Source organism: Falco biarmicus, chromosome 6, assembly GCF_023638135.1.
Source record: "Falco biarmicus isolate bFalBia1 chromosome 6, bFalBia1.pri, whole genome shotgun sequence".
In the NCBI taxonomy this organism is placed as follows: domain Eukaryota; kingdom Metazoa; phylum Chordata; class Aves; order Falconiformes; family Falconidae; genus Falco; species Falco biarmicus.
In genome coordinates this window covers 8,588,116-8,614,004 of record NC_079293.1, presented here as the reverse complement: position 1 = coordinate 8,614,004, position 25,889 = coordinate 8,588,116, and the positions used below count along the sequence as shown (strand labels likewise).

Genomic DNA, 25,889 nt, shown 5'->3' with positions numbered 1-25,889 from the left:
GCACTACAGCTTTAAAATCTGAAAGCCATTCTCATTCCTATTTCATAGCATGAGATTTTACTGTAGATTATGGAACATAAATACAGAACTTAAATACAGGACTGTAATTTTAAATATTTTCTTCCTATACTAAATTGATTTGTTTATCTTTAACAGAGTATTAATTCTAAAGATCAGAAAATTGTTGAACATATTAGTGTTAACTGTTCAGAAAAAAACCCATAATTTTTGATTTTTAAAAAACACTGATCAGTACATTGTAAACCTGAAACCAGAGTTTTCCTTATATAAAAATTATTGTATTAATTATGGTATTGTATCTGGAACTCTGTATGCTTAGGGTGTTTTTTATTTTATTTTTTTTCAAGTAAAGTAAAATTTCCCTTCTACAACTGTTCATAGTTTTGAATAATACAGTGGAAACTTCATGGGGCTACATTCATACTTTTGCCAAGTGATGTAATCAATTCAGTGCAAAAAACCCCCAAACATTAGGGTATAATATTATAAATACAAAAATATGCAAACTGTAAGATGAAATGCAGTCATCTTATTTTGAAACAATTTACTGAATGTGAATTGTCTGCTAGCTGAAGCTGAATCACAAGTCTAGTTCTATGTGCTTTATTATCTGATCTCGGTGTATAAAATGTTTGGAGCAATATAAACTATGTGTAAATGAATTGTTTTAACATTCAATTTTTATAATATAATTGCCTTGAATCATGAAACCTCAGACCTAAGATGTTCCATCAGGAAGCAGAAATACTGCTAACAGTGAAATCCAGAAAGCATACAAGAAACAGCTTTTGGGTTTATGAGTCCAAAGACAACTCACGTGGTGTTCCTGCAAAAACTTAAGGGGAAAAAAAAAAAAAAAACCAGCAGAAAAAACCCACTCCTTAAATCCTGCATTATAATGTGAAAGCTCCATGCTTTTGTTGGACAGCTGAGATGGATGAATCCTAAAGTATTTTAAGATTGGCTGCTGCTCTGAATACAGTCAAACTTACACTGTTCAGCATTGTCACAGAAAAGAAGTTATCTGCAAGCCCAAGTTTCGGTAATTAAATCCTGGAAGGCCCCTTGGGTGGCTAGCATTGACTGGTGTTATTCAAGAGAAACAAGCATCGCATTTTGTTTCTGAAGTACTCGAGTAGAAATATAATGTATCTGTCTCTTTGCCTAACATAGTTTCAGTATTTTTCTTTAAGGTGAACTGTAAAAGATATGCAGGCTCTTACATTTAAATGTGTCTGTAAGTCATGGCTACATCCAAGACAACAACAGTAGGGAAAGGCTGCAGACAAAAACCACTGAGGACCTGGAGGAGGAATGACCATCCAGTTCCTCTGCTTTGGGGCTGATGGCATTTAGTCTCTGCAAACCTATTAGTTCAGCCAGGCAGGAAGCTAATTAAATACAACACTTTCATCCTTTAGTAAAAAAGATAAAGTACCTCTTTTTAGGACTGGCTGGGGATTTTTTCCCAAAATTGTTCTGTCAGACATCAGTGTTAAATCTTTTTGCAGTTTTACTGAGTATCACAAGTAGTTCCCTCTTTCCAGGTGGAGTTTCTGACAAACTTGATGTTCTTGATTGAAAATTTGCATTTCTTCCCTGGGCTGTTTCTCTGTTTTGCGTTTGCAGCCATCGGATAAAATGTATGTATGAGGAGGAACAGGAATTCAGGAGCTGCCCTCCCTGAGGTGAGCATCCTGGCCATGGGGCAGAAGTGTTACACTTGTGTTCACTTCTTCACTGCTTGGTGGCACTGCAGCTTTTGGGGTGCCACAAGTATGTTCCTCTTACCAATTGTACCCCTCTCTGTAGCTAGTGATCAGGGCGGTTCTGTATTCTATTCATATGTATGCTTCAAAAATTAGTCTTTCTGTAGTGAACAGGGTAGTCCTTGTTTGTTTATTTTTTATTTGTTTGCTGCAGAATAGCTGCAGCTACCCTACCTGGGGATTAGGTTCCAAATGTCAGATTCTCCCTGGCCTGGCCACTGTCTTACTTTGGGAATGCCATTTGGCTGAGAATAAAAAATATTGAGTATAAAAAGCTAACGCTGAATATTTTTGTGTATACTATAGGTGTTAAGATCAAGTCTGCAGTATACACGTCTGAGTCAACAGCAATGGATATTGATGTTGATGGAATTAATGTGATTATATGCTAATAAAAATATTGGTGGAGTTACGCTGTATTCAGTCTCAAAGGGCGGAAGTGAAAGGGGAAAAATGTCTTGGAAATATGGGGTTTAACACCATATATTGTTGTGTGTTGACTCAGCGAATTGTTCCATTTTATTCAGAATGCTTCAGATAAGCAGTTTATCTTCAGAATGTATTGAGAATGCCTCAGATGAGCAGGGAACCTGATAAGTAAAACAGAAGAAGCAATCCAGTATTATTCAAAAAAGATATTACATCATTGATGTTGCATTTCCGAGACCATTTTAACAACTTCCTTTTAGAGGAATTCTGCTTGGTTAAACTAAGATAGAGAAATCTAATTTCCTTTGAGGCAAAATCCTCTGATCTTTATGTATTTAATAACTTTCTATATTCAGAATTCTAAGAAAAGGATTTCTCATATAAATAAGCGTGATAGGATTAAGTGACTAAATGTGAGTATTTCCATCTGTGTAAAAGTTATATAGAATCTTTTACTATTCTTTAATGTTAGAAGTTCTCAGATTTAGCTTTGAGTAGGAAGATCTCCCATTTTCGTAGGGAGTTTTGAGCTACTGGATGGAAACATCTGTTTGTAAATATTGCATGTAACATTATATACAGGTTATAGAGGTGCAGCCGTGTGAGTGTGGATCAGTGTGTTCTTTTAGACCTCTTTCCGTGTCAGTTTCTGTATTTGGGTACATTCATTACTTGTAGAAGGTAAGAAATACTGTCTAACTGGATTCTGTTCTTAACGAATGGTAATTTCCATTAATAGCCAAATTTGAGAAGCCAATGGGTTAACCTGAAACGTGCTGAAATGAATTTATAGGAGCAACTTCAGATGTTACCAAGTCATCTAATGAATGACATTTGTTTTCATTTGTAATGTGTTCAATTAGTTGCAGTCTTCACTCACCTTTAAGGCTGGATATTATACCAACTTTGAACTCCAGCAGGTCAAGAAACTTAAAAGATCTGAAAATTTACCATCTGTGTACTGACAACATATATCGTCCTGTATTTTATGTCCGTAAAGATTTTACTACCTTTGGCAGCTGGTAAGGACTGAAAAGAGAGGGAAATATGGATGGATTTTTAAAGTAATATTGTCTCTTTCGCTGTTATCAATGGGCACTCTCGCTAGGTACTACAGGTTTTGTACTGGTCCAGTTTGGTATTAAATAGCTTCCACAATAGTTCCATTAAACTGTGGGCGTTTCTCTCATCTTTGCAGCTACCTGTATAAAGACAGCCATTGCAATGAGGTGGCATGGATTTTAATTTTTCTTCATAATTACTCAGGTAGGATTAATATAAAAATTAAGTCTCCAATCCATTCACTCTAGGCCTTCTTCGTAGTCATTAAGAGCAAACATCTTCAGAGTGTCACATTTAATTTTAGAGTAAATCTCCCTATAGAAAGATTTGAAACTTTTCAGCAGCAACTGAGAATTAATGATCCTGTTGAATGTCTCCTAAAATAACTATTTTCCTTTATCTTCCTTACAAGAACATAAACAGCATTGGACATCCAGCCTCTAGTCTGTCAGTGCAGATACGTGGCAGTTGGGATTATCCACCTGAAAGCTGCTCATCTGTTTTGCAGTGTTAGCAGTCTGTCTGCAAGGTAGATTGCAGTTGTCTTGCAAACTGTATTCTAAACCACCATATCTTTTTTGTATTTTTTTTAAGAATAGTATTGAAGTCTTGATTTGCTTTTGGTTTTTATATGAAATACTTTGAGGTTTTTCAGTTGAGTCAGTTCACTTCAAAAAGTATTTACTTTTTAAATTTTTAACAGCTTATATCTTTATTCTCCTGTTGATCAGATTTATTAGTTCTCCATTGCCATAGTAATATTCTGAAGTTGACTTAATTAAAACCACTCACACCCTCTGAAATGACCCATCCTGAAAGAAAGTCCCAGAGTAAAGGAAAAAAAGTCTGTCTTAATAGTTTTTACTGTTCTCAGAGAAGCTGACAAATGTAACATGAAATGTAACAGCACAGAGAAGAGTATTTTAACAGTGGTTAGAGCTGTGAAATTCAGACACATTTTATATTCCTCTTTCTTTTTTGGCGGGGGGGGGGGAATCAGAAAAAAAAATGAAAACTGTCTTTTTGAGATGCAAACACTAATAATTTATAAAAGTTATTTTAAGTAAGTAAGAAAACCTTCAAAAGGTGTTTGGCTATTAGAAATCATTATATACAATAAGAAAACTGCATAGCAGCAAGTTGAATTTCAGCATGCTTTGGTCACCATGCTACGTTAAAACTCTGCCGTTGCTTTGTTTGGTTAAAGGTTCTTCTAGGCTGAAGTTGTTTATTAACCACTAAAAGCTAAGCTTTTCTTTCTCTATACAATTTGTGGTGACCACTAAAATAAGTAGAAATATCTTGAAAAATTATACACTGCTCAGAGAAAGCTGGTTAAACCTCTGTTTTTGTAGAGCATTCAGAATAATACCGATGTTATGATAGATAGGGAAACTATGCAGACAACAAACCCCACAATTTCTGGAGTATCCCTGAATTCATAGCAGATACAAACCATGAAAATAATGTGTTACATGTGAGGTTTGTTTCTTTGGCTTTTTTTTTTTTTACCAACCACAAAAGAAGACATTTGAGAGCATGTTTCTTGTCTTGATCAAGACAAAGTACAATGTCAAACACTTAAAGCTGGATCTTCAGTGATATAAACCCATGTCTGCAGTGTCTGCAGGATTTTTATAGTTGTTAGCAGAATTGGTTGACTGTATTTCTACCGACTGACATGTGAAAAATCCAGAATTAGAGTAGTCACCAAATACAGTGAGAAAGGCCTCATAACAGCTTGAGTACCAGCTCGTTCTTTCTCAGCACTGGTTTTCCATCTTCATAGCTCTGAATTCCCTCTTAAAAACATAAAGTACTAATTTTCTTCAGTTATTGTATTCTGATTAAAAATTATGTCAGGCTGATGTTTTTTGAAACTTAATTTGTTACTGAATTTGCTGAGCTTTATATAGCAATGTATGTTGTGCCAGATTAACCTGACAAATTAGATCCTGACATTACAATATCTTGACAATATGAGAACTATAAAGTATACATGGTGATGAGATCTTAGTATGTTGGGCTTTCAAAAATGTTACCATATTGTAAAGAGGCTACTAGTAGTGTTTCTTAAGTTCTTAAGACTTGGTTAAATTTTAACACTCTCTTTAATTTCTTAGTTGGAAAAAGTAGAATTTATGACTCATGAAGTCAGTCTGTTGTTGATACAGTAAAAATTTGAACCCTGTAATGAACCTGGATGATATTGAGGGTCTTGGAAACAGAGTGCAGTCTAATCGGGTCAAGTACGAGGTTACATAGCTAGGAACTAATAACTTTTTTTTTTTTTTTTTTTTTTGAGATAAGCTTATATCTTATTAGTTGGGCAAAAGAGGAAAAGAGGAAGAGCTAGTATAGCAGTACCAGTTACCTTCTGCTCAGTTGTATACACCAACGTCATGCAGATGGATAAAAGACATATGGAGATAAAAAGGGCATTTGGAGAGACGCTTACAGTAGAAACAGTAAATACTTACTTTGTAAGTGATTTAAACAACAGTGGGTTTAGCCACCAGCAAAGGAAATGGACCTAAATAAAAGCTCAGACTTACACAGAATTCTGCTTTTAGGTTTCTCTCTGTATGCTTCCTCCTGTATATCATGTATTGCAGTCTCTTGTGTGCTAGATAACAGGGCAAAACAAGAACCCTCATGTGCTTCAAAGTATGTGTTAAATGTTGAAAAAATCAGCTGACCTAGAAACCTGTAATTCTTAAATGATACTGTTGTAATATAATATAATAGCTGTGGGTATATTTATTTTTTTTTAAAGAGGGAGATGAAGATTGCTGTTTACTAATTAGCTTCACGAATCAGACCTTGTAAATAGTAAAATAATCTCCATTTGTACTCTAGTTCTATTTTGTATTTATGATACCGAATGCCATTTGTTAGCGATCTCCACTCCTGCAGAATGCAGCTTGTGTTGATAGATGAATCACAGCAAAAATCTTGCTTATGGAATAAACTGAGAAAGAACTTCCTAACTTACGTATATGAGGGAAACATTTTGATTTTTACTGTTTAGCAGTCATATAGGGGGAAAAGAAAATCTCAGCTTGAACTGGCTTGCAATTTCCTTTTTGCAATATTACTAATAGCTTATTTTTACATTTCATGCATGACAACTGTACTTTTAGTGCTAACAGTGTATAACTGAAAAGAAGAAAATTATACCAGGTGCTTAATTGTAATGCAGCTGTGTAGGTATTTTACTTTTAGTTCTGTTTCTTCACGGAGAAATTTGCTTTACAATTGATAATGGTGGAGGAGACAGATTAGGTTACATAAAAAAATTATAGTTTTGGCTATAAAGCAGAAAATTCATTAATGGAGTGAAAGTTAAAATTTCATAATTGATTTAGTGTAAAAGTAAAGTTCATATAATCATTTTAAGTGTGAGACATATTGAAAGAGTCATAAAACATAAACCAAGTTAAATACTTGGGCTTAATCCAATGAAAACTTCAGTGAGTCTCCTAAAGCGTACAGTTAACTTCTACCATTATATTTCTTCATTATATTTCTCTATTGTATAAAAATAATTACTTCTGTTACCTGTATTTCTGTTCTGAAATGTTGGTGGATATTTCACAGATCCTATGCATTTCTTCTTATACATGCAGCTCATTGACACTTCAAAATCAGGTCAATAATGTTGAATTGTTAATTTGGGGATAAAGGTAAACAAAATTTCGTAACCTCTGAAATATACTGTTCCTGGTCTTCATTTTTAGACCAGTTTTTAAATTAAGAGATGTAGTGCTAACTCTTTAGATAGTTCTATTAAATATTTTAAAATGAAAGTGTTTCATTTGCAGTACATTTCTTGGGCTTTTGTAACAGTGTTGCATTAACTTTTTATAGCTGGAAAAATTAATAAACTATTATTTTTTTTATTTTCTTAGAGGCTTTGGTTTATTCTTGATTTTTTTGTTTTGTTGGGAATTTTTCATTACAGTGGAATAGCAATGTAGCCCATGTGAAGAGTAATTTAGGAAATGTAGTGAAAAATGATCAAAACTACCAAAAAAAAGTACAACTCCAGGAAGGAAGAAAATCTAATTATTTTAAGAAAGTTGGCCATAACTTGGTATAAAAATTTGAAGTTTGTATGTGGAAATAATTCTTTCATGCGTTTTAAGTCAGCCTGTACCCAAAAGCTCCCATATGGTTCATTCAGTGTTTCCGAGTATTTTTTTGCATAAACATTTATACATTCTGTAAAACGTCGTTGCATTTCACTCCATTAAAATTTTTACACTTTTTCTGCAGAATAAAAATTACCTCTCTGTACTTACCAGTCAGCTTTCCTAAATGTTACTTCTGCCATTACATGAGAGGATATTTAATACACAAATTGAAACTTTGCACTAGAATTCGTCTACCTGTGGGTTTGAATCATCCAGCACCTTCCTGTAAATTAAATATGTAAGTAAAATGGCAGTTTGGTTGAAAGAATACACTATAGAATTCCTTATACACCTGTGTCAAGTAATCTAATACTTCCCCTCTGCTCTGAGTCCATTTTACAAAGATGATAATGTTAAAAGATGCTGTGAAAAAACACTAGGTAAGCCCCAAATTTTTCATGGGTGGATGAGATACTTCCTTTGTACTTGCCTCTCCCTGGGTGCCTGGCCAAGCTGTGGGTTTGCGTTGGAGAAGCCTTTGCTGATGGTCAGTCAGAGTGACAGCATCGTTCTCACTGTGCTGTCGCAGAATGCGAACATTTTGGTATAAAAAGGGAAATATGCTGTTTTAAATCGTTTGATAACAGCAGTTAAAATTGCATATCCTTCAAATTTCATTAGTCTGTGTTGAGTGAAATACTTCTGTGAGGATTTTAACATGCCAGATATGTAGATTGACAAGGCTGTCTTTGCAAGAATCTCTCAGCTGCCTAAACAGCTGTAAAAATAAAGTTACCACTCACTGGCTATTTAAAACTCTTAGCAGCAAATCCATCTAGTCACATCTGGCATGCTGAGCTTAACCAGGACATGTTTTTGCAAAATACTTAAATAAGTAATTAGAATGGTTGGTGATAAATGATGACCTGATTATATTGGTAGGATATTCCTAGCTTTGTGATTAAAAGGTGTAGGATGTAATTAGTAGGAGGATGATCCTCACTTTAAAAACTCAACAAACATTTATTATATTACTCATTCATGTGGAAAAATGACTTGTGATATGCAAACGTTTTCACATAAGAATAATTTTATGCAGGCTCTTGCTTCCATTGATTTAATGTGGATTATTCACGTGTTAACAGATGTGTAACAGTTCTCAGGATCATTGACTGAACAGCTAAGTTAGTAATGCCAAGTAACTAAATAAAGCAAGTATCCTGAGATGCTCGTGGGCCTGGGAAATCATTCTAACTTTCTGTGGGGCTTAGGGCATGCTTTTAGAAAATATGTGGGTCCTGGTGCAAATATTCATAATTGCCACTTCAAGAAAGTGCACAGTAAACTTGGAATCCTATAGAATAACATAATTCACTGTGAGCACGCTGTAAAGTTGTTTGCTACTCTGTGGAGTAAATAACTTCTCTGTGAAGAATTTTGTCCTATTTTGGGTATATAATGTGTAGCATATGTAATTTGTAGGAAAGACCTTAGGTTGCTTCAGATACTGTGTAGCCATAATTTTCTAGGAAAAGACAGTATTTCTAGTACTTGTAGTGAAAAGATGGGAAGTGATCATCTAGTAGATTTCAATGAAATATCAAAAAAACTTTCCTTGCCTAAGACCGTTGTTCTGGTTCATTTAAGGCAGCAGCATATTCTAATAACCTCAAAGTCCTGCTGCATCCTCTCAAGTGTATCTTTCTTGTGCCATTCATTTTATGGAGAAGAGTGTTATGCTGGCTGCTGCACCTCATGCCCTAAACAAAGCAAATTTTAAATTTGCTGGGAAGAACTTTACTTGTTTCAGTGTGTCATCCTGAACTGAATAATTTCAATTCTAGTCCTAGACTCCACCAGGTTGGATTTAAATTGTGTAAAGGTTTCATGGAAAGTCTTAGCCTTTTTGCATAAAACGTGGGGATGGGGAGAAATGAAAATGACGTTTTATTTGTTTGCCTTCTCTTGTGGGAGGTATAAGCTGTTTGATGTAACTGGAAGATTTTGCTTTGTAAATGTTGTTTGTTTTGTGGGGGGAGGTTGTTTTGTAAGTACCTTGGGAATGAAGTGCTGATATTTTTTGTGCAGTTCTACTGCTAAGACAACCAAGCCGGTGACCAAGGCTCTAATCCCAACAGCTTCGATTTAATGCTGTTACTATGAATGTTTGTTGGGCTGGTTGTGTTGTAAACTTGATAAAAAGAATTTAACAAACAGTATCAGTTTTGCATTGGGTTGCTGAAGATTGTTCTGTTGATTTGTGAAGCTAGCCAAAATAAAATTGGAAGGCTGTCTTCAAAGACGTGTGTGAAGGAGAACTTCACTGCATCGGGCAGCTGCTGCTAAGATAGCTGGTGCTGTTTTACGCAATGCGACTAATGAAGCTCTCAGATATAAAATAAGTAAGAAATAAAATATTCTTGAGTCTGTATAAAAGTCTTCAGTGTATAATGGGGTTATGTTATGTAAATGAATAGTGATGATGAGACCCGCTGTAAAATCTAAGCTAGATAAACATGTCACTTGGTGTTGCCCATCAGCCACAAAATACTGAAGCTAAGGAAGTTAGTTTCAGTTCTCCCTTTTGGAAATTGCAGAACCTTTTAAACTCACTGTAAATATTTCATAAGCAGTAATGTTATTCTGCCTGTAAGCAGTTCATTGCAGTTTAAGTGATGTACAAAAGGTGTGACTGCCCCCAAATAATGTGTGTAGATTTTAAAAGTGAAATCTAGCTCATAGTGAGGAGTCTGTCCTGAATTTCTGGTCAAATCCTCTTTCACAACTCCTAGAGGCAAGCGACAATAAAGACATCAGCCTCATTTGTTTTACTTGTCTAATTATGCACATTCCTTTCTGTGAAATGGGAGTAATGAGCTTCATAGAGTATATTGGTTATTTTTTAATATAAAGAAATTGGCAAGTGGTGTGGAAAAATACGCAGCATAAACATCCTTTCAGTGTCATTACTTTCATCAGCTAATGAAGTGCCAGGAGCTAAATATGCAAATACATATCTGCAATGAAGGTCAACAGAGTATCCAGGATTACAGAAAAATAACATATGGGATGCCATAGATACTGATTTTTTCAGAAAACGTTCATGTAATATTTTAATCAATGTGTGAATTCTTTCACATAACAGAAAAGAACCCATATTAACGGCATTGGCTTGCAAGGCTGCTGCTGGTGCATAGCCACCCCATAGTTGCTATTTTTTAATTTTTTTTTAATTTGAGATGAGTATCATAACGCAACATCTCATCGATAATTTTAACAAGGTTTAAGTATTAAAGTGTTTAAGTATTAAAACAGGATTAAGTATTGCTCTTAAAATGTTGTGTTGTATATATCTGCATTCTAAAAGTGCTGTGGTCAGAAATACATTCACTGCCAATATTTTCTATGCTTGTGATTATAGCTGAAGCGAATTCTTATTTTAGCATGATGGTTTTAAGGGAGATGTGAATTATTTGGAAATAATTTTATTTTATGTTGAAGTACTTTATCTTTGATATAGTAACTTTGACTTCATCTCTATGTTTTATGTGGTTCAGTACGATAAAGACAATATTTACCATTAATTGCTTTTTAGAGGTAACAAGACAATGGGGATTACACAGAACAATTTTCCCCCTAACTGCTTCTTCATTTTTTAATTGCTGATGTATTTTGTAAGTACAAATATTATCTGTGCAGCAATGATAAATAATTTTAGCAGAGAAGTATTTCCCTGTATGTAAATTTAAAGCATTGGTAACAAATAAAATTAATCATTACATGCTGTGCTACGTTATAAAAGGATTGGTTTAAAGTGATCTCAACTTTGATAGAAGTTAAATGTTTGTAGCATGTAACTGCAGAGTTCTCTGAGGAAAAATTGTATCACTATTGTAACCATCAGGAAGAAATTCATAAAATTATGTTAAGATGAAAATGGCTAAGCTGTTGGAAAAAAATGTTCTCTCAAAAAAAAGATATATGTATACATATCTCAACTTGAAAATATCTCATGGGTTTGCAGTATTTACATAGCTCATAGAAATGACTGTTCATAAGAATGTAGCATATATATGTTGTCAAAGCAAATTATGTTTTAAGATTTGTAGCATTTGGTGCTTGCAGCTGTCAAGAAAGTACTGTACTACAATTGTGAGACATATGAGAACTGCAGATATTTGACTTTCCTGTTACTGTAAGCAAGCTGTTCAAATTAGACTTTTTTTTTTTTTTTTTATAAGCAGAAACCAAAGAAGACGACCTTTAATTTGTATTTATTGTCTGATTTATTGCATGAAATCCACCTTTTATAAAATGGGGTTTGATCGACTACTTCTTTGGAAAGCTTCATTTGAAAGTCTTTATCTAAGCTTTATTTAAAAAATAGTTTTAGTTGGAAAAGAGACAGTCATGATCATTATTAACCTACAGCAGGGTTAATCTCATTTTTACAACAGTAGGTAGCTTACAGTTGAAGATTCATATGGGAAAGTAATAGATAATATAAGTGTAACACTCATCCACAAATCATTATGGAGTAAGTTTTCTTAACTGTTTGAGCCCCATGTTTTAATTTATGACAACAGACAAATAAATCAGAATAAAAATATCAGAACAGAAAATGAAACTCTAATGTGGTTAGAGTTTTCTCTCATAAAAGTTCTTTGAATATATATGTGCTTTTGTAGTCACTTGAGTTCATGGTCTAAATTTTGTATTCTTGTCAACAGAAAAATAAATTGCATGAAAAATTGCATGAAAAATGTTCCTACATTTTGCCTTGTGTAATGGATCTTAATCTGATGTGTATTCTTCTTTTTATTGTAATAGCTGTAATACCAGAAGAAATATTAAAATTTCTATTTAATTCAGCCTATTTATGTCAGTCTTTAAAATCAACTTTATATTTGTCATCCTACAAAAAGTAAATTCCCGTACTGAAAAAAGGAGTTGTAAAATCAGTGTTCTCATACAGCAGCTCTGCAATCAAGTGATACTTTTGTAGCTCTTCATTTTTTTTAGTACCTGTAGTGTTGCTAAACATACCTCTCTGGGATGTAAAAAGTTGCAGAAATTGATTTTTAAAGGACAGGTTTCTCAATTAGGAAGTATTCCACAGAGTAGTAGAATGTAAAAATATATATATAAAAAAACCCCAAACAACTTCCTTCTAACAGATTTTAATTCATGTTGGTCAGAGGGGAAAAATCAAATAGATCCAAAAGTAGTGGAAGACAATAAGACCAAAACAGGGGAGAAGTGTCAGCCTGGAATTGTCTCTCTTGCTGGTTACATATTAAATAGTCTCATTTACTGTTACTTATCAAGGTGTTTGCGTATGGAGGCTTGTTTACTATGAATATAGAATGATAGAAATTCCTTTCAGAGACAGGAAGGTCAGGAGCAATAATCTCTTTAACTGTTTTCTTCTTGGCCAGATGCCTAGAAGTGCTTCCTCTGAACTGTGGACCAGATTGCGTTATTTTTCTGTCTGTTGCAGAACGATGAGTAGTGTTTTCTTTCAGTAATGCCCAATAATGGATTTGCTTTCTTATTTTATCCTTTTTGAGCTATCATATATAAATGCCTGCAATTCTCAGTTGTCCATGTTTTTAAGGGTTTTACACTCAGAACCCTGATTTAGCAATGAGTACCAAAATTTCTGATAAGAGTAAAATATACACTTAAATAAAGCTAAAATAAAATTTGCTGTATTAGCATACTCTATTATAATAATTTGGGGAAGTAGAGGGATACAGTAGTAGAGGATGCATTTCAATTACAATCATGCAACTTCTAGCAATTCCTCAGTTTTAGCATCTGTTCTAAAAATCAAGGCATAATATTGTTTTGAAGTGGTGGGTGTGATACGTATGATTGCTATGAATTTCAAGAACAGTGCTCTCAAGTTTTTTTGAAATGTCTTCCTAAATGTGTATTAAACACAAAATGTTGAGATGAAATAATATGACCAATTAAAATGTCTTTATAGAATATAAGAATGTATTTTCCAGGAGGGCTTTGAGTGAAATTCAGGCAAGTAAAGGTAATCAGCAAAGGCCGTGTTGAATAACTGAGGCCAGAATTTGACCTCTGCAGTTAGGAAGCAGGAAGAACAACAATTTAATGTTTTGTCTGAATGTTTTTAAATTAAGACAATGTGGATATATTAGACTAATAACTATATCTGTTCCCTTATAAGCATTTTTTTCCTAAGAAAATTAGTTTTTTAGTTCTGTTGAGTTTTGGAAGTTAGTGGATATTCTACTAAATAAGTATGACTTTTTCATGCTGATTTTCAAAACTTAATTTAAAACATTTTACACTGAATCCGAAATCACATGCCTACTGCTTCCTAAACAATTTAATTTTAAAGTTTTTTCCTAAGGTCTTTTTTTGAACAATGTCAGATTGTTTAAACAGTCGCTCTGAAATATGCAGGGACTTACTGAAGGCAGCAAGCTTCCATTTCCCTATTGTGCAAGAGCGCTTTGGGCCAGTACCAGCCCTTATATGGCCAAGCAGTATGCAGTAAATCCATTTAATTTAAAATATTGATCTTCTGTCACTCTTGTAAGTGCCGTAGTAGACGGATGTCTGCTAATTGGTCTGAAAAAGGACTGGATGTTGGGTATTAATATTCTCGGTTGTGTTTCTCTACAATGTGGCTGCACAGGTGCAAAAAGTCTGGCAAAATGTACAGCAGATGTGGCAGTATCTTATTTGGAATGTGGTGGGCTCTTGCTTCTCCTGCAGTCTAACTTTTAGCAGGTGTGAACACAAGTCTGTGTAAGGTAGGCTATTGGATGGGCTGATCACTTGAGTTCAGCGCTCTTCAAGCTCAAAAGGGAAGGTTAGAAATACATCCATAAACTGTATAATATTTTTTTTTTATATTGGTATATAAATCTTGCTAACAATTACAATTTTTCGAAGTGTAGTGCCATCTAATGAAGAATACAATCTCATTTGCTCAGATTACAGTTATTAGGTTAATGCCATCACGCAGGCAATTTCATGTTCTGTAACTGTGAAAAAGTTTGGTTTGATTTGTATTTAAAGGAAAGAACTGAATATGTTGTCCCATAAATCAGACCTGATTCCAGAAATAAATCAAAGCCCCATAATTAAACTAATAAAATAGACCCATAAAAAACCTAATAATTTTATTAGGTTATTATTTTAAACAAAACTGGCTCCAAACCTAATTACAGGTAGTTGTAAGCAAAGATCCCAGTCTTGACAAAAGACTTTCTGCATACCTAGATGTATGCAAAGCATGTCTGGTCGAATAGTAGTATCTTCTACCAAACCACTTTACATGTTTGTAAACAAAAAAACCCAACAAACAACCCCAAAACAAAAACAACAACAAAAAAAACCCACCCAGAAAACAGTTTCCTTCTAAATCATTTTATTAAAATACTTCCTTAAGCTTGTTTTCTGTGACTGCTTATGCGTAAAATGGGTGGATCTGTGACTTTCTGAGGACCAAATACTTAGCATAGGGCAGGAGTATCAGTGTGATTCTGTGAGTAAATCTAGCTATCCTGCTGTGATCATGGTGAAAGTCATAAAAACATGAGTTTTGAATGAGAACCATGATGCCAACTTCAAGTGTTTACTAAGCTCTTAGCAAGATCAAGACTCTAGTCTCCTTTACAATACTTCTACATTATAAAGTAAAAATTCATGTTCTTTATTGTTTTCAAATACCTGATTCTGCTGATAACTTTATACTCTACCTTCTGGATTATGACTTCATTTCCATTCTCTTAAAAAATATTAAAAGCTTTTATTCTCTGCTATTTGCTCTTATCAATATTCTTGCAAATATTGTCAGTAAATCTGTAAATGAAATAATGTCAACTGAATCATCTTCATTTTGCCAGATCTGTGGCTTTTCTGTTGTTACTGTGGTCATTGACATTGAGACTTACTCCAGTGAGTTCTCTAACCAACGCATCACCTGACCCAAACCTGCATCTGTAAAACGTATGCATGAAAAATCTCACAGTCCTCTGCAGAACAACAAATACATGTGTATAAGATTTATCTATGACTTTAGCTGTGGCCAGTAAGATAAAAAATACATTGTAAGATGATCTTACAATGGGATGGAGGTGGATGGTATGATCTTTAGTGATCCCTTCAAACCCAAAGCATTCTATGATGGTACTCTAAAAACTGTTAGCAGTTTATTCAGTGTATTGTTATACTAATTTTATTAGCTTGCAAGGAAAATGATTTTTTTCCATGATAAGCTATTACAATGCAAAATTATGTGTGTGACGTTATTACAGTCAGAGCCACTTGGGTGTGGAACTTTGTGACACTGGTGACTTCAGTCAGATCATGTATAAGCAGAGTTTCCCTCATGGATTTGACCGGTGGCTTGGGTCTGTTCTTTCCGCCTCTGAAATGTTTTACTCATACAGTGCAATAACTTAGTTAAAAATCTGGAAACCCACACCCTTTCCTCCAGAGAAATAGTGAGAGAGCTATGTTTGTACACATACATGCAGAGAGTAGCTCAGACTTAAAGAGTTCTTCCACCTTTATTGCATTGTCATTCTTGGATAGTGTCTGACAATACAACACGGATCATCCCAGCATCATTCTCTGACTTCCTCACAGAGGCAAGGGAATCCACGTGACTCTGGAAGCTGTCCAAGTTTCAGAGCAATAGGGGTATGTTCAAACCGAAAGCAATCGCTGAGTTTTACAGCCACAGAAAGGGTGCTTGGAACAGCTGCTTTTGATTCTCCCTGAGGAAAAAAAAAGTTAAGTGGAGTTTCAGAAAGTCTTATGACTTAATTTTTATTGTGAATTAAACATAATGGCAAAAGCATTAACAAATACGCGTGCTTGCAACTATTCTATATGGCTTGGGTTTGCCAGCCAGGCCTGGGGGCTCGTTCAGGGGCGTCTAGCACTCTGCCTGCCAGTTGCAGCTAATGTTTCTCTATCAGCTGCTTGGGCTGCTGAAGCTGCACTGCTGCTCTCTGCACAGTTGCCCAGTGTGTGGGGAATATTGCAGTAAATTTTCAATGAAACTAACAAACTTTTTCTCCAAGCTTCGTTTGTGGTGAGCCGTTATCGCAGAGCTGATTATGATGTAAACCAAAAGTGCCTCCTAGGTAGTGGTCCTGTGTTGGGTACCCTGCAACAGCAATGCAGTACTGGAAGGCTGTGGGTCTAGAATATACTCGTATGTTTTGGTGTAATGCATTTTCACAGGTGGCCTGGGCAGTCAGTTTTGGGATGGTTCAAAAGCTATTGCTTTGTCTTATTGGGCAGTCACAACATGGGAACCAAGGACTGATCAATATCAAAAACACCTTTGTCAGCAGGTTGGGGCAGGGCATCATTTTATACACAGTACTTCATAGCATTTTGTACTAATGTGAATTTTTCGCTTTATAAACAAAAGCAAAGGAGTGCCTGAATATGGAGCTCAAAAAATCTTCATATTATTTCCTATATTTTTACCTCAGATCTGTTCAGACTCTGAAGTTTTCTAGGTGAATTAGTTCACTACTGAATGTAATGACACTGTATGCAATTGCACAACTTCTTGGACTCTCTCACTTCCATCTGTCTTCCAGAAATAGGCCACTTCACAATGCGCTGAAGTGGTAGCTGCAGCAAAAGGTGGTAATCTCAGTGTGCTATGGATACCTTCCTTGCTGCCAAATATCATGGTGTATAGAAAGCACAGTAAGTTGAGAGTTAGGCTGCCGTGGACTGTAAGGCAACGTGTATTCAAATCAGTTAATCAGTCAGAAATTATTCACACCTTTGCTTCAGAAAAGCATAGGTCTTTGATTGTTTTCCTTGTGGGCCTGGTGGAAAAGGACTTGAAGATAATCCTTCACCTTCCATTTTGCTGAGCCAAGTGCAGGGGAAGGATGTCTCAGTTGTTGCAGTCCATAAAAGAGAGGCCAGGAGGAGATATGTTTTGTCTTTTCATTTTTCTGCTCTGGAAAGCAAATACATATGCTAAAGATATGGGGAGAAAAGGAGCTGATAATTAGCATCAATATCAATTTGATCCGGCAAAGTTATTTCTGCATCTACTGCTTGCGGGTTTTTATGGTCCATGCCATCGCTCTGTTACTTGAGAGTAGGAAGATTGAAACCTCAGTATTTATTTGGTTATTAAAGCTGATAACATTACACATATTTTTACAGGTTACTTTCAGATTAATATTGTGTATTTGTAATATTTTGTGCCTTACTAGGTTGAGTCACAGTCATTGCCAAATCTGATCTCCGAATAGAACGCAAGTTGTGGAGTGTTGTGTAGAGCATGGATTTGACTCAAGGGCTGGAGTTACGCAAATCCACTTGAGTTCAAATTCGTAATTTCTATAACTGCTTAATCCTTCTTAGAGTCTTAATAACATAAGTGTTCAAAAAAGTTTTTATATTATGTTTATGTATCCAACAAATAATACACACTCTTTGATTATGTAATTTTTCTATATGTTTAAAAGTGGCACAGGAAAGAAACTCTTACTCCTTTTGTTCCTAAAATAATTGTTTCTTGGCAGCACTTGTCTAGATGTATAACAGATGTGCTAAATATAACCTGCCTATGATTTAATGCAGCACACATTTAGAAAATGAAAATAACATTAATACAAGTTGTTATTTTAATATGGACCTTTGGGCAAAAGGAAGCACTGTTCTGGTCTGGACTACTTATACTGTGATATAAATAGAAGGTCTGAGTTTCCAGGACTGTCAGTCTGGCAAAGTTCATTCAACCTCAATTTGTGATGCAAGACTCTTGAACATAATGGCCTTACTAACATTTATTCTGTATTTCTGTTAATAGGAGGAATGCTTTTTGAATTTAGAAGCTCCTATTTCAAGAGTATGTGGCTATGACACTCCTTTCCCTCACATCTTTGAGCCTTTCTACATCCCAGACAAATGGAAATGCTATGATGCTCTTCGAAAAATGATTAACTACTGAGCAGTGGTGCAGGTGAGAAATAATGTCTCATACTGACATTTTGCCTGTAAGGATTCTGGCAGAGGGATTGCAAGGTTTGAGGCTCGAGCACTACTTCTTTATTTCGTTATTTATTTATAAGAGGAATTGCCTCGTATGGCTTTGGGCCTTCAGTCTTAAAGGCATCTGAACATTTTAAGCGCTGCCATTGAAGTCAGTGTTTAAAATTAATTACCTTGCTTAATCAACCTGAAAATTAAATCCCTTGTATCCTGAGAAGGGAAAAGAATGTAAAGTGAAAGGTGAAAGGAATAGTAATGCACAGAACATATTTTCATTTATATTAGAAGACTTACAGTTATTTCATAAGCAAACCACAGTGTTAAATTTTGTAATTTTTCACTCTTCAGTCTGACCTGTAGTCCTGCGAGGTGTGTTAATAAGGCCCACTTTACACTGGATATAGGCACTGCATTGCAAACATGCATGGAGCATTGAACACATGAAGTACCTGTAATATCTTACAGTTCTGTTCAAATACAGTTATAAGGCTTATGTTTAGTATTCACTCTAAAAATAGTTTTTCTTTATCATCTTTTATGTAATTTCGTCATGCTTGAAGATTTCTGTTTCCAAGGCCATTCAGGCACCAAGTCTGTGAAGTAATATATTGTTTCACTTATATGTCTATTAATTACAGTCTGTTACAATTTTTGTCTTTGTTTCATTGTAGTATAATACTAAGTAGCATTAGACTGTGCAGTGGCCAACTGGGACTTAGTATCGTGTGTTGCTGTGGGAAAACTTCTGGTGTTTAATGACCAAAGTTTTAATAGGAAATGTGTCAACACATTGTATTCTCTACTTCCTTTAATTAAGTGAATCAAGAAGCCTAGTTTTTGAAGATTGAGTCTCGGTAAGTCTTGTACTTCTGAACTAAAAAAAGAAGAAGAAAACAACAGGCCTGTTTTCCTTTGGAATAAGGAGATCCTGTAATAGGCAGTCAGGGGATTTTTATTGACACTGAAGGTGGGGGGGGCAAAGTGGGTCCTGTATTAGGGGTGCTCTCGTGTCCATTTTGCCTGTAATTTAAACTGCAAATTGAATTTAGGGCCAGTGATAGAAGATTGTCAATACTTTAATATTAATCTTGTTTATGTGCATACTTACTTTCTGGACAACTTTGCACATTTCATTCTGTTTCCCTCAATAGCTGATAGTGGAGTGCCTGTATGTGAAATGGGACTGCTACCAGTAAGGCAGTGTCTTCAAAAAATAATGTAGTTCCACTTAAAATATTCCTCCAAAATCACCTGTTATGGACACACCAGCACATTTCCTTAGGATTTAAACTGAGGAATGTTGTGATCTTTTTTTGTAGAGTATGTGGTAAATGCTCTTTTTTTTGGCATTTGTCCTTGCCTTTTATCTGAGTTGAAGTAAACTTATTAAATAATTATTTTCTTTTTTGTTTGGCACCTCTGCAATAAACTCAGCGAAGCTTTTCTAAAGGGAATGGGTGGTATCTGCCCTTCGAGGCAAGTTGCTAGGCCATGCTGGATAGCCTCTAATCTGTTCCTTTCCAAAGGAAACCAAAGGACCAAATATTCTTACCTCTGTGTAAGGAGAGGGAGACAAACTGAGGGCATTTGGTAGCTCAGAGACTTAGTTTAACCCCCATTTCTCCATAGGATGGTAAAGTGAGGAAGATACAAGGAGAAAAAAGTGGATTCTGAGATTGCATTGAATTTGCACACAGCCCACACATTGCAAATCCACTCTAAATCTGTGAAGATAATAGGGACTAAAATGTGCAAAAGTCTATCCGCATTCATAATTACCTTTCTCCTGTGGACTGCACCAGACACAAATCTCAGAGGAGGTTATTGGCCAGCTGAAAGCGTGGATTTAGCATATCAAGGAGCAGGTTTATTAGGGGCTGTCTGGAAAACAGTGTAAAAGACAGAGAAAACTCTACTTTCTGGTTTGTCTGAGAAAACGTGCAGATGCTGGGGCCCGTTACACCACGTCTTTTGGTTGGTATGACTGGATATTAGTGTTACAGAATGAGCTCCTCAAAGGTTTTTCTAAGAGGAAACCTTCACGAGCCTTGTTGTAAGGCACATTTCAGGGGAGTATTCCCTTATTTTTCCCTGTGCTAAAGTAGTTATTTGGTCTCACATGCCTGACAGAGCAGTTGTAGTAGATCTCCACCCCACCATCTTCTCCACAGAGTTTGCGTGTAAGGTAGTGCACTTATATTTCTGAGAAGTCGAAGGATTGCTTTATATTTGCTTCTTTTTGTACTCGGTGTAACATTTATTAGTGACGTTACTTGTCATTGGTCTAGATTGATGAGGTTGATGTGTCCTAAACCACCTCCTGTGTAGGGAGATGGGGTATCTTTTCTAAGAAACAGTGTTACAGTTTGTGTGGATTTGAGCACAGCCATAGTCTTCTGGATGTTAGAAAAGTTGGATCTCTTCTCCTGTTGCTGGAGAGACAGAGGACCTAGTGGTTCCCTGCAGTGAAGAGGGATGTAGGGTTGGCTTTTGAGTTACAGAAATGGCCAAGCTGGTGGTGTGATTTAAGCCCAGCCGGCAACTGAGCCCCACACAGCCACTTGCTCGCTCCCCCAGTGGCGGGATGGGGGGGAGAGAATCAGAATAGTGAAAGTGAGAAATCTTGTGGGTTGAGATAAGGACAGTTTAACAGGTAAAGAAAAAGCCATGCACACAAGCAAAGCAAAACAAGGTATTCATTTGCTGCTTCCCATCGGCAGGCAGGTGTTCAGCCATCTCGAGGAAAGCTGGGCTCTATCACACGTAATGGATTTTTTTTGGAAAGTACACGCCATAATTCCAGATGTGTCCATCCATGTCCGTCCCCTGTCCCTCGCCTTCTTTCTTCGTCCCCCAGCTTTATATACTCTAGCATGACATGCTGTGGTAATGGAATACCCCTTTGGTCAGTTGGGGTCAGCTGTCCCAGCTGTGTCCCCTGCCAACTCTTTGTGCACCCCCGGCCAGCTCGCTGCTGGGGTGGGGTGAGGAGCAGAAGAGCCCTTGACGCTGTGTAAGCCCTGCTCAGCAATAATGAAAACAACCCTGTATTTTCAACACTGTTCCCAGCACAAATCCAAAACACAGCCCCATATTAGCTACCATGAAGAAAATTAACCCTATCCCAGCCAAAACCAGCACACATGGCTGAATTGTTGCTTGGTTTACGTTTCAAGACATTTGTGTTAGATACAAACTGCTGGGATGGCTGGCTACCTTCTTTTCCCTTCTTAATCAATAACTTACTAGAAATTGCTTCATCTGTTGCTTTCAGGCAGGCTGTGTGGGGAAAAAACCCAAGTGGCGATTGTCAGATATATAGGTGGTATATATCAGATTGTCCTTTCTAACATGGCCTGAAATCTCTTTAGTTTGAGTAAGAAGCTACCTGCAACTTCATTTCATGAAGTCTGCAGCAATATGATTCCCTCCCTTTCTTACTGCCTAACACCAGGTTGTATAATGTTTCATGGTCTACCTCTGTTTGAAAGTCCTCTTCAAATCTGGGAGCAGGTTCTGTGCTAATGCTTGGGGATGTTAACTCCAAACTTATTTTCACCAGTTACAGTATGTTTTTCTTTAAGTTACTGGTATGTCAAAATCTTTCTGTCTTTATTCACACAAGTATTTCTCACTCAACAAAGAATAAATCTGCATCATCTTTAAAAAACAATGAACAAAGCCCTCTCTGCAAAAGTGGCTGTGCGTACAAATACACCTCATACTCAGAAATGTTCCTCTCAGACACCTGAATTAATTTACTACTTTGTGTCTGAGGGTAATGCAGGGACTCCAGCTGGATGCTACGGTCAATCATTTCTAAACTTAGCCTTTCATCTTAAGGTACGCTTGGTTTTATTCAACCTGTGTTGACAGTGTCTTACACACATGTAGTTACTTATCTTGAGATTGACAGTACAGACAGTTTTCCAGCTCAAAGACAACATTTGACAATGCATACCATATACCTCACTGATGAGACAGGCAAGAGCAAAATCTGTATCTTTCAGCAGCTTCTTAGTTACTAAAATTTATGGCTATGTTAGCTATAAGAGAAGCAGCTTCCAGGTAGGCAGCTCTGTTCCAGGTAACTATTTGTAATTGGAAAAAAGTTAAAGAGAAAAGAAGCAGTGAGATTAGGACAGATATACATTTTCTGGGTAGATGGAATGGTATCTGGGCTGTTCATTTGGAGAGGAGATAAAAGAAGAAACAGAAGAAAACAGCCACTAAATTTATAAAATATACTCTTGTGATACACAAATATATTCAGGGGTGGCTGTAGTGTAGAAATGGCAAATAGCCAAGTGCTTTTCTGTTAGCTTTTGCGGCTTTTTCTACCACATTTGCATATGCACATATGTATCAAAATTCTGATTTTTAAAGATGTCCCTGCCAGGTGACAGTTTACCTCCATGACTTGGTGTGTGTGTATGTAGAAACACCGTTACTGTTACAAACTTAGTCTCTAAAAATACGAAGTTATCACACTGAATTTAATTATGGAACTATTTTATAGAAAGTTTAACCTTGGTGTTTAAAGGTTAGGTGGTGTTAGGGGATGGGGGTGTTTAACTTAAATTTATTTTTCTTTCCAAGCATATATTTATATTTCAACATCCAATACAGTTTGCTTGGAACCAGTGCTCCAGTTAGGAGAGACTTGCAAATGACAGCAGTGCTTTCCCTTTCTCAACCAGTAAGTTGTGCTGGGAAACAGGAAGGGACCTGGTAGATACTTCGGTTAGTAACTAACTGTTCTTTGCAGTCCTGGTTACTAGCCAGGGCTTCGTAGAGGTTACCTTGAGACACAAGAACAATATCATTTCTGTTCCTGTTTGGTAAATAAAATATGAGGGACTATGCAAAATCATTTCTTTTAACCTGAAACTAACAACCAGGTTTTTCTCAACACAGAATCCCAAAAATTGCAGGCTAGACTGCCTGCTTTCTACAGTGCACTGCCTGTAACCCACTAGAATAAACAACCTCCGGAGGCTTGAGTAGGACACAGCATTCCTGGTTTATAATGTTTTCCTGCTGGATGGCAAAAAACGTGCAAATGGCCAGTGAATCATGTCTTATTCACAACCAGTGAGTAGTCCAAATATAAGATAACAGTCTACTAGTCCTATGACTTAGTGCCTTCATATGGCTGTTGCAAGTCTATACTTGCATTCAGCCCTTGCTGAGAACTCGTGCAAGATCAGGAATAATTAAGTTACCTTAAAAAAAAACAACCCTATAAACAGGAAGGGTATTGACTATAGGTTTTTTTTTACAAGACCCCACTTTGCTGTAATAGTAGATTGATAGTATGTCTAGTAGAGGTCTAACAAGAGGACACAGAACACTTGTTTAACATGCTAGAGTGGGACAGAAGACACTTCATAAAGTTTTTGTGTAAATGGTGGCAAATACTGTTGCCTTCACTAGATATCTGTTGCAGCATTTCTAATTTTTTTGTGTGTTCCTTGACGGCTTTTAAAATTTAATACAGTTTTTAATACATGCGAAGTATTTTGTCGTAGTCCACACACCTTGAGGTCAAGGTGGCATTATAAATTTAAAAGTAAGATTACTATGGAATGTGCTGTGTGCTTAAGTTGTGGATACTACTTTCAGCCTTAAGATTTGTAATTTATTTTGTCATCTTCTTCTGCAGAGCTGAGAAGAATAACAGAGGAATACAGAAGCTGCCTTCAAAACTCTTGACACTTCACTCAGATCTAATGGGTTTGGAATTCACATAGCAGACTATTTTCTCTGAACTCAACTATCCTTAATATGCATCTTGGCTATTCTTCAGAAAGTTCAAATCTTCCTTAATTATGAAATCAGTGATGGGCAGGTGGTTGCTATAATAAGTAGTTTCAGATGTAATCAAAGATATTCCAGATGTTGTATGAATGCTACACATTGCCATGCTTCACTAGGTTACATCTCTGAGCTTCACTGTGTAAATATTAGAAGCAGGATTTTATTCAATAAAACATATTATGCACATGTTGTCTCTTGGTTTTGTTGTTGTTTAGAGAAAACCCAAAGAAATTATATGAATGTGACTGTATTTTCAACAAAATAAACCTCAGACAGCCAGACCAGCTTGTGCATCTGCTCTGACGGAGACCTCCTTTAACCAGTGTCATTAGCTGTCATTTTAGCTGAGTGGCTTCATGGAAAATAGTCCCAAATACTGATTTTCCTTTCTGCAAGGGAAACGAAAACTCCATTTTTCTTGAGAAGGGAGGAGAGATTATTTTTGCTTTGTTGCTACTGATGAGAGGCTCCATTAGTACCTCTTGCTGCAATATTTTTACGTAATTATTTTTCTTCTAGATATGGAATGCGTCTGCTGCTAAGCAGTTGTGCAAAATGTGCCAATTTGTCGAGAAAAGGTAACAGTACCCTGACATGTTCGTGCCAGTGGTGGGAGAAGAGGCAGTGCACATACCATTTTCTGTTGGTGTGGACACAGAAATACAGAATTACCAAAAAGACTGTACTATAAAATTAGACCTGAATGTTTATTTTTCCTGTGCTAATATAAAGGGCACTGAACATCCCTAAATGCAAAAAGCAGTCCAGCCTTTCAGACTGAGAGCTTCTGACCTCAGTGGAGGTTTGCTTAATTTTTAATAATGGCCTCCTTTTCCATATGACAAGCCAAGGACACTGTGAAAATTATTCTCTCTTGTCCTGCAGTCCAGGACTGCTCAAAGGGCATCAGATCTTCTTCCAGCACAGTAGTTTCAAAGCTTATTACTGAATTCCTTTGGTACCAGCTCTGCTCATTTTTCCACCACCTAAATTAAGTGTGAATTCAACAGTTCCTAGTCTTTTTGGTTGCTTTGCTCTCTGTACAAATCAATCTCATGCTGTGTTGCTTCTTATTGTATGGGGGAAGGAGCGGAGGGGTTGGGAAGATGCATGCCAGTAGCTGGATAACCACATTTCTGTTGTTATTCAGGGGGATCTTTCAGGGAGAAAGAAGAACACTTTTATGCACAAACCTGCTCAGGGCAGTCCTCAAGGTGACAGCTTCAACACCCCAGGGAGGAAGCTCAGGAGGGTAACTTCATTCTGAATGTCAGTGGATATACCCTGCCGTGCCCCTCCATCACCCATTCTGATGATCTGGGAGGTTGTTAATTGAGCAGATCCACTGAAATCCAAGGGAAGTCTGGCCTTGGGGACAACATCCTCGATGACGGATGCTAAAGCATATGTGCCCACATCTTGAAGTGGTGTGCTTCTCAGGGCTCCTAGGCGACTCTCATCTCGCCCAAACCTCAGGAGCAATCCTTGTAGTGTGGTTTGTTGTTTGTAACATGGGGTGGTGATGCTTGCCCTCCAGCAGAACTCAATTCAATAAGCCACGTTCAAAGGACTCGTACAAGTGGAGGATGCTAAATGATAATCTTTCCAGGTCCTACTACCATTTCGT

At 36.5% G+C, this 25,889-nt stretch overlaps 1 protein-coding gene across 3 annotated transcripts in view; it reads left to right on the top strand.

The window, feature by feature from the left end:
• The window catches only part of BCKDHB (branched chain keto acid dehydrogenase E1 subunit beta), a 129,182-nt gene extending 104,734 nt beyond the window's left edge, over window positions 1-24,448 (top strand). For all 3 annotated transcript variants that reach the window (XM_056343300.1, XM_056343299.1, XM_056343301.1), the window contains 2 exons: window positions 18,261-18,413; window positions 24,108-24,448. In XM_056343300.1, coding sequence (XP_056199275.1) covers window positions 18,261-18,401 — 141 coding nt within the window. In that variant the 3' untranslated portion in view covers window positions 18,402-18,413; window positions 24,108-24,448. The remainder of the gene's footprint in view (window positions 1-18,260; window positions 18,414-24,107) is intronic.
• Window positions 24,449-25,889: the final 1,441 nt, after the last annotated feature.